This window comes from Eutrigla gurnardus, assembly GCF_963514095.1.
Source record: "Eutrigla gurnardus genome assembly, chromosome: 1".
NCBI classification, from domain to species: Eukaryota; Metazoa; Chordata; class Actinopteri; order Perciformes; family Triglidae; genus Eutrigla; species Eutrigla gurnardus.
The window spans coordinates 28163892-28183805 of NC_139915.1; the positions used below are offsets into that span (position 1 = coordinate 28163892).

The window sequence follows — 19914 nt, forward strand, 5'->3', positions numbered from 1 at the left end:
GTATCATATACCATTCCACTTGATAATAAAATGTCAGGACATTTCAACAGAAACCACATGCAGCCTCCTTTGTTTTGGGCTCATCTCTCGTATGGCCGCCTCTCCTCACGAACTACATCAATATTTACACGTTAAAGCAAACAGAGACAACAGTGCATCTTATTAGCAGTGTGAAGTAAATCAGTGCCTCCGTCATGCTCAGCTTAGACCCAGACAAGATTGGAATACGCAGCTCCAATTATAAACCTGTGTGTATATCCGACCCCTCGCTGCCGATGTTGCCTGAAGCCGGCGTCGATGCCTTTTTCTGAAGGTTACACCGCGTCCAGCTCGTCACGCCGAAGCCGCCATTAACACGGCGCCCTGTAAAAGCATGGAGTCACTCTGAAAATTTCCATCATTAGCCGTACCTCCTCTGTGCCTCCCTGCTCCCCCACTCTTCAAAAAAAAAAAAAAAATCAATAGCATCTGCTTCCGCACAGCTAAGCCTGCTTCATTGCTGATGGAGACAAACAGTGGGTGAGCTAAATTGATTAAGTATCAAGCTATTTTTAGAGATTGATGATTTCTAAGTTTGTCCACATTGATGAAACACTAAAGTAGGAGCAGAGCACTGAACGCTTCCGTGTTCCCGATGGTTTATAGGGAGAGAAAGCTGGGGAAATCATCTGCTATGACTTTGCGATGAAACAAACAGGAACAAGTAACCCGGGCCTGCCACAGCTTTTTTTTTTTTTTTTTTTTTTAAATGATGAAAGGGCTTCGGTGTCTGCGCGGCTGAGCGTTTGTCACGTGCCTACAGTGCATGTGTGTAATTAACGTGTGACAAAGATGGCTGCTAGGCTAACAAACAACGCGTATGAGAGAGCTAATTACATGTTGTGGCATATTTGCAGTAATTATCAACCCCACCCACCTCCGCAGCCACCCACGCACGCTCGCAACGTTAGCCTCTTTGAGTATGATCACAACACACGTGACAGCAAACGGTTAATCAGCAGAGGGCTTAACTTCCTTCACCCTGTGTCGTCCCCCCTCCCCCGTCCCCCCCAGGCTGCCTCGGGTTTATTTGCTCTGCATCTGTTTAAAGTGGGTCTTTGCCTGAACAACAGAGGAGCTGCACTGGTGGAGGACGCTGCATGTGACCCAGCAACCATTGCTTCCCCTAAATTGTTGGGCGTAATATTAATCATATATAATTATATTTATGTTTGTACCCTTCTTTGGGAAGCTGCACCTTATTAATGCACACCCATGTGCGGGTGCATTTATCGTCGTACGAATTCATCTGTGTGCCGGTTGTCTGGCAGCGTGCATGAGAATCACACGGCTCAATTTCCATTTTTATGAACAATCCAGTTACCTCTGTCAGGGAGACTGATGGAGAGAGGTCTGCTGGATCAATGTCATCGTGCCTCTGGCATGCCAAGGAGCTTGTCCACTGCGTTGCTGCTTCCTTTGCTCCCCTCCCCCAACCTACACACATGCAATAACAAGCATACACTTACACTTTGACACACATGCACTATTTCTCACAGATTCACATTCCTACCTCACTATTTTCCTAAACCATCAGTTGACAGGATGTATGCTGACATTTGACAGGCCCATCAGCATTTTTTCTTTTTTTCATCCTCTCACTCTGCAGACAGCCGGCCCGTAGAGACCCCAAACATAACCTTGAGCTAACTTAACCTTGAGCTAAATGAGCTACTTAACCAGACCCGGGAGGTTCCTCTGATATTTGCTCGTCATGTCGTCCATGGGCGCGGCGAGGAACCTGCAAATGAGAACAAACCTGGCGCTCAAGCATGTGTTAGAAAAATATGACAAACAGAATTGGTCACTTTACAGCCCCAGCTGCTGTTATTGTTGTCAGAACTGCTTCTCTCACCCACACACACACACACACACACACACACACACACGCACACACACACACCATTTGGCGTAGGCTTTTATCCAAAGTAGTAAGAATTATGAGCAGTGGGGGCGGAGGCAGTAACCCTGGCAGTGTTTGTGCTCCCCTCTCCCCATTGAGCTGTGCTGCACCACATGGAGCACACAGATAGATAAATCCTCCAGCAGTTTAAGATTAATCAGAAATGATGGTGGCTATTAGACAATGTCAGGCAAATAAAATGCGTTCCCCCGATTCTTGTTGATGTCAGTGCAGGAACACAACTTGCCAAATTAAACCCCCCTCTGGGCTTTTATGATAAACAGCATGAGGATCGTCTGGCAAAGGGTGACGTCTTTGGATTTGACTGTCAAAAAGAAGAATTCGTCCCCAGCGTGCGCTGTCGAAGACATGTGAAGCAGAGGTTTTGTTCTCCTCACCCACTGAGGATCTTACATTTTTCAAAGCCCTCATGTTAGCTTTGTGTAGATGTCATCGGATTTCTCTCTATATCCGTCCCTCTATCTCAGAGAGAGAGGGAGTCTGTATGTGTACTATACATTTGTGCATATTAAACTATTCCGGTATCCATGTTTGCTAAATTATTTAGTACGGTGCATTATCATATCTGTTATTTCTCAGAGAGTGCTGCACAATCAATAGTGAGAATCCATATGTGTTGTTGTCTCTGTTTGCCGCTGATGCTCTATGTTTCTGCAGTTACTCGCAGAAATCGGTCAGGAAAAAGAAATGGGAGACCCGTGAATGAGGCCACACTTTGTTGGATTCAGTGTTCAGACGTTATTGTGCGCTGTTCACAGAGAAACACTTTTCACTGATTACTTATTTGTAGTTTGTTGTTTCCAAAGAGAGCAGAAGAAATGCATTTTGGGAAATGCACATTTTTTTTCTTTGCTTTTTTGTCGACTTAGATGAGAAGATTGATGCAACTCTCATGTCTGTGTCTGTATACGCTGAATATAAGGCTAGAGCCAGAGGCAGATTAGCTTAGCTTAGCATAAAGACTCCACAAGCCTCTGTCAAACGGTCAAAGTACGCCTACTAGTACCACTTTGGCTCACTAATTAACAACTTGTTTGTTTCACCAGAATCATTCTATAAGGACTTGTGACTTCCTGTTAACCCATTTTACAATCATTGTAATATTATGTAGAGAATAAACAAGCTCTTGTGTTAATCACTGAGCTTTAGAGGTCCTGACAGACAGATTTGGGGAACAGAGCTACGTTAGCCCTTTCTCTCCAATGCCAGACTTTATTTTAAACCTAAACTAACTGGCTGTTGGCTTTAGAGACATATTTACAAACATGAGTGGTCGATCAACTCTCTGAATGACGAGACTCTGGTGACCTAATTATTGTTCACTTTTTGCCGAGTCCCAAAAATGTTATTTCAACATGTGCATAATCATGTTGTTTGTTTTAAAACTGGGAATCTCCCCAGCCGCATATCGCATTCCCAAATTAGATGTAAGGTATTATATTTCTACCCAATATTCAAAGCGGCAGTGAATTCTTGGTGTTTTCTTTAGAAGCTTGTTGTCTGGCATTTCTCTGAAAACAAGATAATGTTGTTGGACTAAATTTGTTTTTAGTAGGTTTAACTCCCACCAACAGAACACTGTCTCATTTTTTTCAAATGGCTCATTGCCCAGTGTTTGAAGTGCAAATGTGAGTGTGGCTGTGTCCAAAAGCAATGTTATAAAGTTTTTATGAATCAAGCAACTACATGCACCAAGGTACAAATTTGGATCATCTGCACATATTTGTGTAGTCGTCATTCTTCATATCTCTTGCACTATATATATATATATATATATATAGCAGCAATGAATGGCCTCACGGGGTGATTCTTGTTCTTGAGGTGCCTGTTAAACAACAAGCACTACTGTACATCACTATGCAGGAACAAAGCAATGCACAGAGCCTCCCATTCCTGACCTTACGTGTGTTGTGTGTGTGTGTGTGTGTGTGTGTGTGTGTGTGTGTGTGTGTGTGTGTGTGTGTGTGTGTGCGTGTTTGTGTGTGTGTGTGTGTGTGTGTGTGTGTGTGTGTGTGTGTGTGTGTGTGTGTGTGTGTGTGTGTGTGTGTGTGTGTGTGTGTGTGTGTGTGTGTGTGATTCTGTGAGTGTGCTCCTTCCACCGTGTATCGGTGTATGCGAGGAGAGAGTGCCTGCAGGGGTGTCAGCGGAGGTTTAAGATATTCAGCTTGCTGTCAGCACCGCTCCCTCTGCACCGCTGCACAGATATGCAAATCCAGCTTCCTCAGAATGCAGAGCACCAGATCAGCTTCAATTTATTCCATTCTGCTCTCTCCGTCTTTCTGCACTCACCCTCCCTCTCTGTTCTCTCCCCTGCCACCCCTCTGTCTCTCTCTTTCCGTCTCTGCTGTCTCCATTCTGTCTTTGGTTTTTCTGTTTGGTCTTAGCTGCTCTGTTCATGGCACATGCCCCCAATGAGGAATTGTATGGAGGTGAAAGGATTTCTACTGAGTCTGGGCTGAGTGCAAAAGAAGCACTTCGTTCTTTCAATCTAGTACAAGGTACAAGAGGTGCAAGATTGCCTGAGCGTGTGTGTATTTGAGCGCATGTGTGTGTGTGCGTGTGTGTGTGTGTGTGTGTGTGTGTGTGTGTGTGTGTGTGCGTGTGTGTTTTATTCCCGGCGTTGTCGAGGATTGTTTGTATTGTGCACACGCAACGGTGTTCCTCTCCCTTCCCTCCCGTTAATTACCAGCGATGGAACGGCGACGGCCTACATTGCTACTGGTGAAACACAATTAGTCAGTTGCCAAGCTGCTCTCAAAAAGGCTATCTCACCAACACACAGTGTCATCAGTAATCTAGTCTCAGCATAATCTAAATGCCAATGTCTATCCTCTGTGATCCATCTCCAGCCCAAACCACATTTACATTCTAATTAGATGTGGCCGAGGCTGCTTTATAAGGACCCTTTTTAATAACACGGCTGTATTCACCTTTTCAGAGTCCCAACGCGGCTGTAAAAAAAAGAAAAGGGCTACACTTTATATTTTGTCCCTTTGACATTGTGGCTACTGAGGATTTAAGTAGCTTTTTAAAGCCCTCGGCACCCCGAGTGTGTGTAGCCTGACAAGAGGGTTTCTTGTCTCTGGAGGATGAATTGTAAATGGAATTGTAAGAAATGGAGATGTAGTGTCAAGGCAGGGATGAAACGCGAACTCCATACACATCACTCCCAAACGTGTCCACAATTAAGCATAAAGGGTGTGTAATCGTGGTCCTAGTAGGATGGTTTTCAACATTTGTTTGAATAAAGACTTCATTTTCCTCTCATGTTATAGCTGTGGTCCTCCACAATGATTATACTAGCAATATTCTGTTTTAAATGCAAATAGAGCTGCAACACATTTTCTGGATCGACTGACTGATTGTTCCATAACATTGGATATAGTTCGTACAATCAGTTTTCCAAAGTGTTCAGATGTTGTTGTTTTTTCTGACAGACAGAAATACAAAGATATTCAGTTATTTATCCTTTAAATGCGGCAAATATTCTAATTAAAAATGCCAACATTATCTTTATTGAAATAAATGAATCAATTATTCAACTAATTGTTTCTCCTTCAATTGTTGTTCACTCTTTAATGAAAAGAGTAACATTCCAAAAACACTATTTCAGAACCCTCTTCTAGCCCTAAACAGTGGCTTCCCTGTGTTGTTGTTATCTGGTGTATCTATTATAATTCTGGTATATGAAAACAGATTTTACAGATGTTTAAACAACATATCACTATGTTTGAAGAGGCTGGGACTTGGGTGACAACACGTCGTTCCAGAATAAGATATCTTAGAAGTGGATGTGCACGGAAAAAAAACATCTTCTGAGTGACTGCCCTCGTTTTCACTCTGGCGAACGCTTCCTCGAGGGCGATGAGGAGTCAGATACCACATTTTCTAATCACAGGCGTTTTCATTTGCAAACTGACGATAGTTGATTTTAGCAGCTGAGGAGATTACAAAGAGAGGAGAAGATTGGCGTTTTTTCTCACAAAGCCTGTAGTCATCAACAAACATAACTGAATATTTAACTTGTATGTACGAAGCACATCTCCAACAACTTCTTCAAATTCAACAAAAATACAATATTTGCAACTGCCCTCCAGAACAAAACATGTAAGTGTTTTCTGACGGGATAGGATCATCTTTAAAGAGTATCTGACCCCAGAGTGACCCAGTCGTGTCTGTCATCGGCTTGTTTTCCTGCGTAGCGTTCCGATCGCAGCATAAGCCTTCTCTCTCTTCTGTGGACTTGAAATCCAGCTAACAGCACATTCCTGACTAGTGATCATCTGGCGATAGCAACGTGCTTTCCTCCACTGTGACAGGAGAGTACTGATACAAGGTTTAGTTGTTAAATTGAATTCATTTAACAGCTGGCTACTTTTCTAGCTAGCTTCCTAGTTCCACGATGCTTTCATGCTACAATTAAAGAAGCGCCACGTGAACTGCTGGGCTTGGTCTAACTTTAAAATGTAGCTGGACTCAACTGTTTTTATGGTGGCCGTTACCCTTTCGGTTAGCTTCTGCAAATGGCGTAAAATGTCCAATCAACACGACTAAAAACTCATCTATGTTGTTTTTTGGATGGGAAATTTTTTTTGGTGGTTTAGCAATGTGTTAAAGCACATTTCTGATTCAACACTTCTACGATGAAGGTTTGTTTAGGTGGGAGGGACAAAAACAAGCAGTTTGTCAGTGTTGAGGAACAGTTGTTGTCTGTAGTTGAGAATCATTGACCAGCGTTGACTACCAGAAGCAAACAGCTGTATAACATCATTACAACGAATCCTCCTCTGCTGCCAGCGGACAAGAATCATAATTCCTTCGGGCGCTACAAACCTTTCTCTCGTGAACTTAAACATATGTTGTACACGGACGTTTGTTGAAACAATCTATTAGGATCTCATTTTCTGTATCCAACGAGTCCTGAAATGATACAGTATTTTCATAATAATTTGATGCACAACATTCATGTGAAATGGAGAAGTGCAGTGAAATTGAGAAGTGCAGTGTAATCTCACGATTGTGATTGTCATTGTTAGTTGTTTTGTAGTTAAATATGAAATATATGTTTGCATTTTATGTGCTGCTCTTTAATCAATACCTGGATTAGTTCTTTCTTGCTTTCTTCTTACAAAATGTTTAGACTGGATCCTGTAAGTGAATTAGAACTTGAATTTGTTTTCAGCAACATCCTTCAGGTTTTGTGGGATTGATGTCGGGACAAAAGAAAGCATTAATGCTCAGGATAGACCCATGAAGGACGAAGAGTTCCCTTGATGTCACTATATATCTTAATACTTTAAACCTGCAGCGACATCTGTAGCGCTCATGTTGTCGTCCTTCTTTGTTTTCCCCATTTTTATGAATGAAAATCAGAACCCGGTGACCATGACGATACAATCTACTTGAAAGGAACCAATAACACCGACCTGCTCTTTATTTCACACTCCTCACAAACACAGAAAGGCAACACGATGTGAATTAAATTGCTCTGAAATCTCTTGCTGTTAAATCCGGAGCTTTATTCCCAAAATATCTGTCGACTGCTGGAAGAAAATGTGTGTACAACATGTGAAGTATTTCCCACGGTGCTTCATCAACCCTGCCGGGCCTCAGCTCTCTCAGTAACGAACTGTTCCACAGCACCGGCTTATTGTGAGAGCGCCGAGGAGAAGTGATTGATAAGCTGTGCGGCTCCGGCGCTGCTATCGAGGATCACTCGCGGCTGCAGGGGAAACCTGCCGCTCTCCGTTCGGGATCATCAGCGCCCGGCAACCCCCCCAGTAACCGATGGACCCTCACGCTCGGTCATTACCGGGTCTCCCGGCAATCATGCTTGTAAATCCAGAGCCGGTGTTTCTTTTCACTGGTGATGTTTAACAAATGGCGCTCTTCAAAGGGAAAGGGTCAGGCATCAATGGTGCGATGACGGAGTAGGACGTGTAACACATGGCTTCCAGAAGGAAGATCCATCTGCTCATTCGTTTGTGTTCAACAGGAACTAATATGTGGGCAACAAAAAAATAATTCTGCTACATTATTTGTTCATGATGAAGTTGTTTGGTGCGTCTGACTTCCTGCCCAAAAGTGGTTTGGATGAGAATAAATAACATGGTGTTCATTAACCGTCTGTAATAACGAGTGTTGGTTCACTTTCAGCAAAGGAAGTAAAGTCAGCTGTATTCATGTTTAATATATTTAATATATATTTAAATGGAACGCCACCCAAAGGAGTGCTGTGCACTTTGCAGGTTAAGACACAAACAAACACAGTTATGTAACGTGTTACAGCAGCCACGACTTGTATTTACAGGGTAAATGCTTTTAGCAGCAACGAGAGCATGAAGTGAGCAGACTGACGGTCATATTTTAATGTTAGTGTACCAACATTAGCCAAAGCCACTGAGACGGATCAAGGCTGTATCCGCTGAGTGAACTGAACTGAACGAGGATGCGTTTTATTGCTCCTGAGTTCGACTTTTCATTTGCGAGAGGGCAAAAGTGCCATTTCATCTTTTTAAAAAGTTGCATAGTCTTGCCAACAACCCTGCATTAAGTCCGCGAGCCACTTTTATTTATTAGAAGGAGCTTCATCTTTATCTGTGTGCACAGAGCTCCAAACCTTTTGGATAATGTGGTTTTACTGCTTGAGTGTCGTGTTGCGAGGGGCTCGGGGCAGAAACGGCAGGGAAATCGTATTAAGAGCACATGAATGTAAAAACAAGAGCGGTGTAAGCTCCGAGCGGTTTTTGAAACATTAATTCTGTGTTTTCCAGAGGACCGAATAAACGCAAAGAACTCTCAGTTTGCACTTTGCCACGATGTCTGAATGGCTGCTGACAGCCGATGACTCCTGAAGGTTTGAGCCGACGCTCTTTGGCTTCAAAGTGTTCGCACGTCAGCGGAGCTTTTCTTCTTGTTCCGCTGTACAAGACATGAAGCAACGTTTGTGTTTATTATCTAGAGCCAAGCGACCACAGATGGACTCAGGAGTGAGGTGATTCATTACGGAACGTGACCGTAATTTGACAAAAATGTTGAAAGCGAGGAAGTTTTAAAATTTCAACAAGTGTCAGCGGAAGACTAAGTATTGATCATCGACCAACTCTACGAATGTTTTTCCAACCACAAAGCCCCTTTTTTAATGTGCGCTGATGTATTTATTTTTACGCCCAGAAAAGCCTCCGGCGTGTAATCAATGCGTGTACTGTGTGTGACGCCATTGTCTAACTGTCCGCTCGGGCTCGCACATTCAGATTGATTACCGCCAACGGGCTCCTTTCCCACGAAACAATCACAATCTGTGTATTGTTAAGCCCCGCCGTGTCGGAATTCATACGTTTATATCAAAGCGTTTTATAGTCTAAACATTTCCTCAATGTGAGCTTTAGTTTGGCTCGTATTTGCAGAGACTTCTTTGTACCTCACCTAGAAACCCTTAAACACTCAACCCCACTCCGGTTTTAACTGCTTGTTTCGTTGCGTGAACTTCTAAACCCTCCGAATATAAGCATCACTGCGTAACCTGTAAAGGCCGACACATGCACACAGCTGGAGGTGGTCTTCATCGCTCTGTTTTCCAACCTTCTGAAACTGACAATCTGACAGTCACGCTCACTTTCTGCAGCAGCTAGCCAAGTGAGTGTTGGGAAGGAAAATGGGCAGCGCTCCAAACACTTGACAGATTTTTGATCCCCCCCCCCTTTTTTCTTCTCCAATTTCCTCACGTTGCTACTCGTCCCTCTCTGTGAACGGTGGCGATCGGGTCGTTACGCTTCGGGGGAGAAGAGGCAAGAGAAGTGACACTGGAAGTGGAATTCAATTCCAGACAATGATATGCAGCGATACGCGGACTGCACCCTTCACCTCCCCTCCCACCGGGGAATACAGCAACCTTTGTGCTTACCCGTACACGCCAGACATCTGATTTTCTGTGTCGTGGCTGTTGAAGTCTTGCACCCCTTAAGTGACAAGCAGCTTCTCAACCCCACCTGCAAATCCAGCAGCTCTGAAATGTCTGGAAGTCCAGCCTTGTTCTGATTGAGTGTACACTACATACAGCTGGAGGCTGCCGCCGACACAGTTTAATGGCTGACGTCTGTTTTCCGTATCAAAGCCATTGATATGCTAATGAAACTGTTTGACTGTAGATGAGTAGGATTGCCGTATTGTCATTAGCAATAAACACTTAAAGTCCCTCCTATTTAGCATTTATAAGGAGTATACAAACATTTAATAAACGGTTTATAACACTATTATGTTGTAGGCAAATGTAATAACATTTTACATTTAAGGAGACGCTTTTATCCAAAGAGACTTGCAATAATACATTTGTTGGAAGAAAGTGCAACATTGTTGCATAAACACATTTAAAGTGTTTATTAATGTAAACAATAATAACTTCACCTATGAAGGAATTATATTTGATTAAAGTCTGTCTACCAGCCTCCTCCTGTTCATCAATGCTAAATATGAGGATCAATAATCTTAACAGTTTTTTTATGTGGAGAATCTGTTAAATCAGTTAATCCTCATCTAGAGCCGTGGGCAGATTATAATGCAATGTTTGTGTATGAGAGGAAGTACATTTCACAATCTGAAGGACATTTTAAATTGCTATTGATTGTTCAAAATGCTTATTGAAACTGCACTTGTACTTATTCTTAAAACATATTATATCAAACTAAGCCGGATAAACCTCAAAATGCGTTCCCGAAAAGCAAAATGTCCTGAGCTGATAGCAGGTAGAGTGTATGTTGTAGTTGGCGTGGCAGCACTTTGGGAGCGCTGATATAAAGCAGCTATCACCGTGTCCTCACCGCTCCACATCCAGCAGCACCACCTCTGCTGTCCCCGACTTGTCAGACACTGGTTCTCTAGCGACTTGTGACGAACTGTCATGTGCGTGACTAAACCGGCTCAGCGCTGCGCTGCTGGTTGGAGGAATCAGTCAGCCATTACAGCCCCTCAGTGTCTGTGAAAACCGCTTCAGGCAGGGAGGTTTTGGACCAAGACATGGAGGGAGACTGTTTTCTCTGCAGTGGGAAGCGTGGTTCATGCTTCTCCCTAACCCCCTTGCAAACAGCATGCCAACGCGAGTCTCAAACAGCACCCTCTCTATCCACTTGTAAATTCACCAGCTCGGCAGCACAGGAAGGGAATGTAAATTAGGTGTGACTAACAGCAAGCTGGGAATCCATGCAGTCTCCCCCCTCCCCCCTCTCCTCTCTCTCTCGCTGTTCTCCCCTGGCTACCGAGGGTTTTGTACACATTCACTTTCCTGCAGTGCTCGAGGCTGTCGGCTTGGTTTCTCGTACAGAATTACTTCAGCTGGAGGTGTACTAAGCTGAGGCCAGATAAAGAGTGGGAAGATAGAAGGGTAGTGTTGCCGAGCTTGAGTCAAAATGAAGCCTTTTTTTTTCTTCTTTTTTTTAAAAACCTATTAGATTTTTCATGAACTGGGAGCCCCTTCGCTTCATCTTCAAAACCACTGAACCAGTTGTGCTTACCGCAATATGGGAAACACAACTGCCACATGCGATCTTTCAGAGATATTCGCTGTATTTGACTGCTTCAAGCTTTGTAAACATATGCTCACTAAATTACTTTATGCGTTAAAGGTGATATTTTTGTTATCGCAAATAAATTCCCCTCGAGAAGACCAGAATGAACAATAAACTGACGCAGCCTGTGAAGTCGAAGCCTGATACAGATTATTCCTCTGCGCCATAAAGCTCCACGTGCAAAACTATTAAAAACACATCAATGAGTCGCACATTGAGTTCATTACAATGAGCATAGTGAGTTCAGTCCCACCTACACCAAATGTGTATAAATCCACAGTGGAATGCACTATTTTGTTTGTTTGAGCAGACTGAAATGACTCCAGCTATTGGTTGGATAGCGCCTGCAAAACGAATGACATTCCAGCCAGCTTCGGCCATACTTTGTGTTTTCTGCTAATTATTATTTTTATACTAACATGCTAAACTAAGATGGTGAGCATGGTAAACATTTAACCTAAACAGCAGCCTGGTAGTATTGTCATTATTAAGTTAGCATTCTGTTGCAAAGCACCATATAGCATCAGAAAGCGGATGGCGTGGCAACAGAAAATGTGAAATATTCACCTGTAAATACTTAATACTTGTAATTGTGACATTTGTAGTACTTTTTCCAAAATAGTTTTCCAATAATAAGAGGACAACCTACCAGGATCATGTAGAGCAGCGTCTTGTTTGAGGTCAATCGTTAGCTGAAGCTAAGCTATTTGATTGAGTTTCCTTTTGAGTTTGGAGAAAAGTTACACTGTGTAGAATTCCCCGGGCTTTATTGTTAAAAAGGTAAGAATGGAAGGAATGGAGCCAACGTGGCGCTGCCTTTGTCAAAGTTGAAAGGAGTAATAAAGTTTACCGTCTTGGTTAAGACCATGGAGCCTCTGTGCTGTTAGTGTACAGTCGGTTTGTAGCTCAGTAGCACCAGCTTTATCTACTAGACCCCCAAAATAAGTGTGTCAGCTGAGGATTCATCAGTTCATGTGAGCTTTTCTGTAAACTGCGGATGTGAAAAGTGCTCCGGTGGAATGTCTGCCTTCTCCATCTGTTCCTTGACACCGTGTTTGAATCTAAACTACTTTATCCTCCTGCACTCCAAACTTCTTTTTACTCTCCAGGCAGTTTCCCCGCACTCGACGCTGAATTGGTTATTGTGATTGTCCAGTGGGATTCAAACGTTGCGTTCGGCGTTGTGAAGCTCCACTTTTAACGCTCCCGCTGTCTTTGTCATCATTTGAAAGTCATTTCCTCGCGTCAAAGCGTGTCATCAGAGGGTCTATCAACATGTGATTAAGGTGTATATGCAGAGCTGTTCTAGCTTTATTATCTAGGTGCACTGGGAGTGGGTGTAATAAAAAGAGAGAATACACATTTCAGACTCTTTTTGTATTCTTCAGCGCTTTGGCAGTTACTTTCACAGAAAGAGAAACAGCAACCAGCCAATTATTCTTGTGATTATTACTGTAAGGAAGCTGATGGGCCCGCGTGTTATTGATGTCAGGGAGGATGTCAATGGACCTCTATTTCAATCTAATGAAATACTCTCTGCACTGCTGCCCCTGACTTTTTTTTTTTTTCAAAGGATTATGTGAGCGTGCTGTCCACCCGCGATGAGCTGCGTACTCCCACTGCGTGCGATGAGACTAATATGCATGTGGTCGTATGAATATGGAAGCAGAGTGTCCTGCTGTGGCGTATGTATGAGTGTCTGTGTGGCTGAGTGTGTGTTTTACGGTCCCGATGATGGAGCACTAGCCCTCTGCAGACAACCTGTGCTTATTTTATGGCCTCCTCCCCAGCTGCAGCATGTGGGCAATAAACCTTTCTCCAGCAATCTCCAAACAGTGCAGCAATCAATGGGAAATTATCTCAGCCAATCGATGGGCCAGCCTTTCTATTTCTCCCTCTCTCTCTCTCTACCACTCCTGCTGTCCTATCTGTATCCCTTTCTCCCCCCCTTCCTCTCCCTCTCCTCATCTCTTCTGTCTCATTTTTGCTGTCTCCCTGTTTTTTCCACCCACTCCTTCACTCCCCCACCCCTCCCCCACACCACCTCCCCCACTTTCCCTCCAGCTCTCTTGGCTCCGCAGCACCTACTCTGAAATGCGACAGCTCAGCAGCTCCAGAGCCATTAACAAAAAGTCGCCTTCACCCACAGAGTATGGAACATTGCTGGGATTGACTTTCCTGGCAAATATAATGAGTCTGACTTGTTCATACAACCGCTGACAGACATGACAACAAGGCCCACTTACCCTGCTCTGTGCTGCTGCTGCTGCTGTCCTCATGGTCGTGGCCGGTTGCACAAAACCCTTGTTATTCCTCCATGTCTCAGTCAAGGATGTATGTAAATAAGTTGGGGCAATTGCCTGAAGGACACTTGCTGTATTCACAGGAAATCAGGCAATAAAGATTTGATGTTAGACGGGAGCAGGACGGTAAAAATAGTTGAGGTCGGTAGAGAATACCAGTCTTTTCAAATTAAAGATATTTTAACATTTTGCCGTAAAGATGTTACGTAGCTCCGCAACACTGGAGAACAATGTGTACGTTTGCTGTAGACTAGCTACATGCATTATTAGGATAATTACATACATAATTGATTGATGTATTTTATTCCATTCCAACATATCGCCATGCGTGTTGCCGTCTTGCCACAAGGTGTTGTCCGTCTGCCTGATCCCACGTCAGCGCAACATAATTGGTTTCCAACATTCAGTCCTTTAAGAAGCGTTAATACCCTACAGTTGCTATGGTGACAGAACTGACATGGCAATTATCTGAAGCACAAACACTGAGGAACCCGTTTAGCTACAGCGATGAAGCCTTTTTTTTTGTTTGTTTTTTTTTTTTTAGACAGTTGGCCAAGTATGTGAACACATACGAGGAATTTAACTCTGCTTTTGTTGCACTCGATGACAGAAAAAGAGGTAACAGCTAAGAACAAGAACAACAAAGTTCCTCAACGTTTAACTACCATGTACATATATAAGCATATGCATCCTTGTAACGAACCCGCGTAGATTCATCACCTGACTGCAGTTTCCATCGGCTCTGCGGAGCTTTATGACGTTTTTCCAGCTAGTTGTTGTTTTTTTGGCCCCAAAGTTTTTGGTTGAGTCTCGGCTCTTACTTTGGAGTGGAAAAGGCTCTAAAAGCCTGACTGTCAGCCACCTGCCCAGCACTTAATGGCAAACTAGCTGGTGAACAAAGTGGAGCATTTAGCAGCTAAAGAGCCAAATGTTTCCAAGACAAAAACAAAGTGAATGTTGAAGCTACCTCTGCCAGGGGCCGATGACTCTGACTAAATGCTAGTGTTGCTCCGTGTCCACTGGAAGTGTAAATGAGCAACTCTTTAACACATTCATAAGGTGATAGTGTGTTTACAACTTGTTGCGTTGCTAACGGTGGCACAAAAATTAATAAATGGATCATTCCTTTAGTAGAGCACTCAAGGTAATTTCTGAACTGAACTGTCATGTCAGGAAATCTGCATTTTCCTAATTTAATTTGATAATGCAGTTACTCATATCACTCCTCCAACCAGCCGGTGGCTTGAATGAGGTCATAGAGCCAAATCAGTCATTGCAAAGATTTCACCTTTTGTTTTTTAATGGTTAAAACCATTTCATGTAGTTCTGTGACTCAAAATGTCTTCGCTCCTGTTCATTTCTGTTTAGCAAGGCAGAGTGGGAGATCTCTAATTATAGGACTGGTATATTATGTCAAGAAATCTAGCAAAAAGATTTATGACTTCAATACCCTTCATACACCCAGCCAAATGTATTTTTAGGATTATCATTTCAACATCCTTCAGTGTCCTTGAAGTGAAAGTATTTTTCATTTTTGCCCAGATGCACATGGGGCTAACTGCACTGACATTGGCCAAGTGAGTAACCGACACAGTACAGCTGCGAAACTTCATTCCGTGAGTGCTCGTTGTGACTTATATAATCCGCTTGTTTTCATATATGCTCATACACAGCATTTCATAGAAATGTCATGACAGGGGGGGAAAACTGCCAGGAGCAATTTTCCACAATACTGACTCAAGCTCTCACTCGCACAACACCCAGAGAAAGAACCAAGAACGACGCGTTTCTGTTGTGATGGATTTATCATTCGAGCAATCTCGGATAACCGTTTGGCAGCTTTCACCCAAAAAAATTCCAGAGGTGTTTCCACGCCTAAGCGGCGCTCGCTGACGGCAGAACAGACAGACACTGACAGCCATTCAGACAGGCTTGGAAATGGTGAGCAAACAGCACTTCTCCTAAACACCTTGTTTATGCTGCTACTACCCGCAGAGTTCAGCCATAACGTGACAACATGAAAAGAAAGCACAAGTGACAACCACCACCCCTGCCTGTCACACTTGCATCATTTTCTCCCCCCCTCCCACCTCAGCCAGCTCATACAAGCAGGAGGCTTGTGTTAGGCAGAGAGACATGGGGTTATTATTCACCTTGGGTCAACTCAGGTTATCAAAGTACAGCTGAGGTTATTCTGCACAGAGAGATAGACCGAGTTTCTGAGACTGAGCTCCAATGGGGGAGTTGGATGTTGTGAATGACATTTTGAATCCTGCATTGAAAGAGGAAAGGTGTCCGTTACAGCCTGTTGGGGGGGGGGGGGTTGTTTACACACCATAGCTACAAGCGTTTGTATAAATAGCGACTTGATCAAATCCCTCCTTAAGATTCTCAGCTGTTTTCATCTTTGCAAACATTCTCGCCTGAGCTTCACATGAATCCGTGAGCGATAAATTATAACCATGGAGATTCACTCACAACAATGGAGGCTACTGTTCCGCGGCTTGGAAATGGCAGTGTGTTAATCAGCAAGTCTGTGCAGGGCAGGTGCTGTTAGCTGGCTCGGCTACCAAATCATAACAAAGGGATTGATGAAAGAATCCTTGACTGTTGCATTCTTGGCACACCAAAAAAAACATGCACAGACATTAACATTCCTTGGATGCATCAATGGAGAACACTGAGAAACGATGGTATAGTGTAATATTTATTATTCACTACCGATGGCACTGATAGAGTAGAAAGGCTGTTGTTTGTTGCAGATGGTTCCAAATCAAGTTGGCTGATGAAGGTGCCCCACAAAGATCAATATTGGGCCCCCTACTATTTACTGTATAAATAAATAATATACATTTTCCAACTAAACATTGCAGTATCTACTTTTATGCTGATGATACCATCTTGGATGGCATTGCCTTTTTCTATCAGGCATTCTCTGGATTACAATCAGATTTTGAAGACTTCAATAACTCTAATACTAATTTGAAGGTTCCAAAAGATTAAAATGCATGCATTTCACAAGAGCACAGAGCTTTGATGTTCCTACTCAACTCCATAATCTTATTGGAAATCTAATGGATACAATACAGAATTATAGGGATTTCTTGCAATTTCAGAATTTCCCACAAAAACATAATTCAAATTCAAATACTTTACATCCTTAGTTGCATTCAAAGGGAACAACCGGGGCCTGTGCATCTTATAAACTAGCTAAAGTCAGAGACTGTTTTAATTGGTTATGCCTTGTATGGATGAATCGTCTTGTTTTCACGTTTTATGTATGTAATTGGTACAAGACTTAAAATATTACAAGGTCCATTTTCTTGTAGCTCTGTATAATTCTGTATTATTATGTCTGCTCGCCTGTGACAGCCGTGGCCTGGAGCATTATGTTCCCAGGTTCTCCTCTTGTTAACGCGATATCTCCGCCTGGAGGGAAGCTCTTCAAATATGGCACAAACGTCCACATGGACTCGAGGATAAACTGATTAGTCTTTGGTGGTCTAAAGTCACCGTGACCTCATAAATTGTTTTTTTTTGGCCATAGCTCAAGAATTCATATGCTAATTATGACAATTTTATAGTGTGTGTCTAATTGGATAGAAATGATGAAGTGATGACATTTGAGGGAGCCGTGGAGCTAAACTGCAACATGACCGGTTGATTCTAGCTTTGACGAACAGCATATATTATCCTCCTTTGCATGTGTGGTTACCATTAGAGCACACTGGATGTGGCTCTCTGTAACTGATTTAAAAGACCTTATTTTGCTGCCAACCAAGGTTGTGGCCTCATCGCTCTTTGCTGTGGAATAAAAGGTCTGCTTGGCCTTTTACCTCATCATCTCTCTCTTTCTATCTCTATCTCTCTCTCTCTCTCTCCCTCTCCACTGTCTATGCTAGGCCCCCTCTAATCAGCTGGCCTTGAGCTCTCAGGAAGGTCACTGTCCCTTTGATGGTGTTTTGATTCATCCCTTCCTCTTTTTTCGCCTCCTCCCCCTCCCCTCCCCCACCCCCTTTCTCTCACAGGGAAGCTGGAGAGTCATTACCACCAGGGTGCCAAGAAGGGGCTGGTCCCGTCAGCTGCAGAGTGACGTCAGGAGGAGAAGCCGAGGAGGAAAAAACAGTCGGATCTCGAGGGAACACGGCAAATTCTGTTTTCAAACAAATGGCTTCATTCTCCGCCGGGTTGTCCTGACATTTCATCAGGAGTTATCAACGCTGACATGTTATCAGTATCAGCTGGCATTTGTGTTTTGCATACCTACATTGACATGTAACAATTGTGACACATTTCTACATACTGCTTTATCTCTATTTGACAGAAATGTAAAAAAGATATAATTCTTATGTCTAATTTTCTGCTTCTTTTCCAATTAAAGTTTGTTCAAATTAAAAAAAAGCTTGTATGTTGTTGTCATCTTTTAGAAAATGTGCCGCCATCATCTACTGGTTTTCTCACACAAGAGATACACTAGAGATTGCTTAATTTTGTTTTAGTTCGCTCCTCGGGTTTTATGAGACAACGGAGACAAAAAACATTTCAGGTTTATTTTTAGTCAAGAAGTTAAAAACTGCAAGAGAAATGTTCCTCTCTCCTCGTCGAAGGTCGGCCTGCCGTTACCCTTCTCACACCGAGCAGCCTTTAAACCAACGATTGTACCGCGTTAAAAAGCACAGCCTTCTCATTCATTTCAGTGGCGGCGTTTCATTGGCACGGGCCTCATCGCCGTAACCCGGCGTCAACCCGGCAACACACTGTTTGGACTAATCAAATACAGTACAGGCATGTGCACATTCCTCGCAGCCTTATAGCGTGTAAAGTTTGGCATTGTGGTAATTATGTTGTTTACCTCACGAGCATTTAGTGGGAGGAGAAAATTATAGCTGCCACAATAACTTTTCAGAGTTATAAAATCTTGCCTCAAAGGACTATAAAAGCCCATCTGATAAAACCTCAGGCTCACCGACATATTATTTAACTTCTTGGACGCCGTTTCATCGAGTCTCCTGAACGTTTGGCATCACGCAGAGATATTTCCAGTCTAAACAGTCTTCTTTCCTTTGAATCTGGTGCGTGTCATCTGTATCCTGCACAGGAATGACGGCCTCTGCAACTGACAATACAAGTTCCTTCAGGGAGGTGACTACTGAGTGTGCATACATTTAAGGGCTGACTGAATATCAGCAGATTTGTTTAATATGCTGGAAATCTTAAGAGGATTATATCTTTGAATGGAATTTGATAAAGCTGCCTCGCTTGTTGCCACATTGTGGTCAATGCAAAAGTCTTAGGGGCCGTTACTGGGATTTTTTTTTACATGCGCAGGAAGGGCTATATATCAGAAAGCTTCACCGCCCGCTACCTGGCATGCACACCACAGCATTTTATGTTCGTTTTTGCAGATCGTTTTCAAAACAATGTTATCGCCTAAATGAACTTTTTTTTAAACGCGAAGGGAAAACGTTCCCGTTGCCTCCACGTAGCCTAAATGTCTCCCTAGATATTACTAGTGGCAACGTTCTGCCCCCTTTAATTCACTCTTGTTAATCACAAAGATGCTTCTGAGTCTTATATTAGCATTCAAGCACTCACTTTTTAATGCTGCTGAAACTCAAACAGTCTTTTCCAGAAGTACACTCAGATTTTAAATTAATCATTTACTTGCAAATAATAGTTTGGCATACCTCATAAGACCTGGGTGAAGTCTGTTCTTTTATAACGGCTACCGGAGCATACTCGTTCATCACGCCGGCATCTTCATTTCCTTTTAAAAACAAACCAAATCTTCAGAGGGACGTCTATCTCTTCGGGAACATGCACAGACTACATCCTCTGAAATCACAAATTAAGGTCTTACGTGCTTATTCAAGTACCCACAGATTTCTGGCATCTCCATTATGAAGTCTTTCCTCTGGCTCAAGTGCTGTTGTAACAGGCTCTGAGTGATATTCCGCCAGTGTAATGTCATTTTGTGTTTCAACATATTACCTGTTCTTGCGTTGCTGTGTGTTTATAACCCTCCGTATGTGTTGAGTGGCTCTTTGACTAAGCTGTTTCCTGCCCGAAGGCGTGTTTCACTGTGTTT

The 19914-nt window shown here is 43.0% G+C and overlaps 1 protein-coding gene across 1 annotated transcript in view; it reads left to right on the forward strand.

Moving 5' to 3' along the window:
• Positions 1-18203, forward strand: part of trip4 (thyroid hormone receptor interactor 4) — a 68315-nt gene extending 50112 nt beyond the window's left edge. The window contains exon 13 of the mRNA XM_084008242.1: positions 17855-18203. Within this exon, the coding sequence (XP_083864368.1) occupies positions 17855-17919 (65 nt within the window). The 3' untranslated portion in view covers positions 17920-18203. The remainder of the gene's footprint in view (positions 1-17854) is intronic.
• The last annotated feature ends 1711 nt before the right edge of the window (positions 18204-19914 follow it).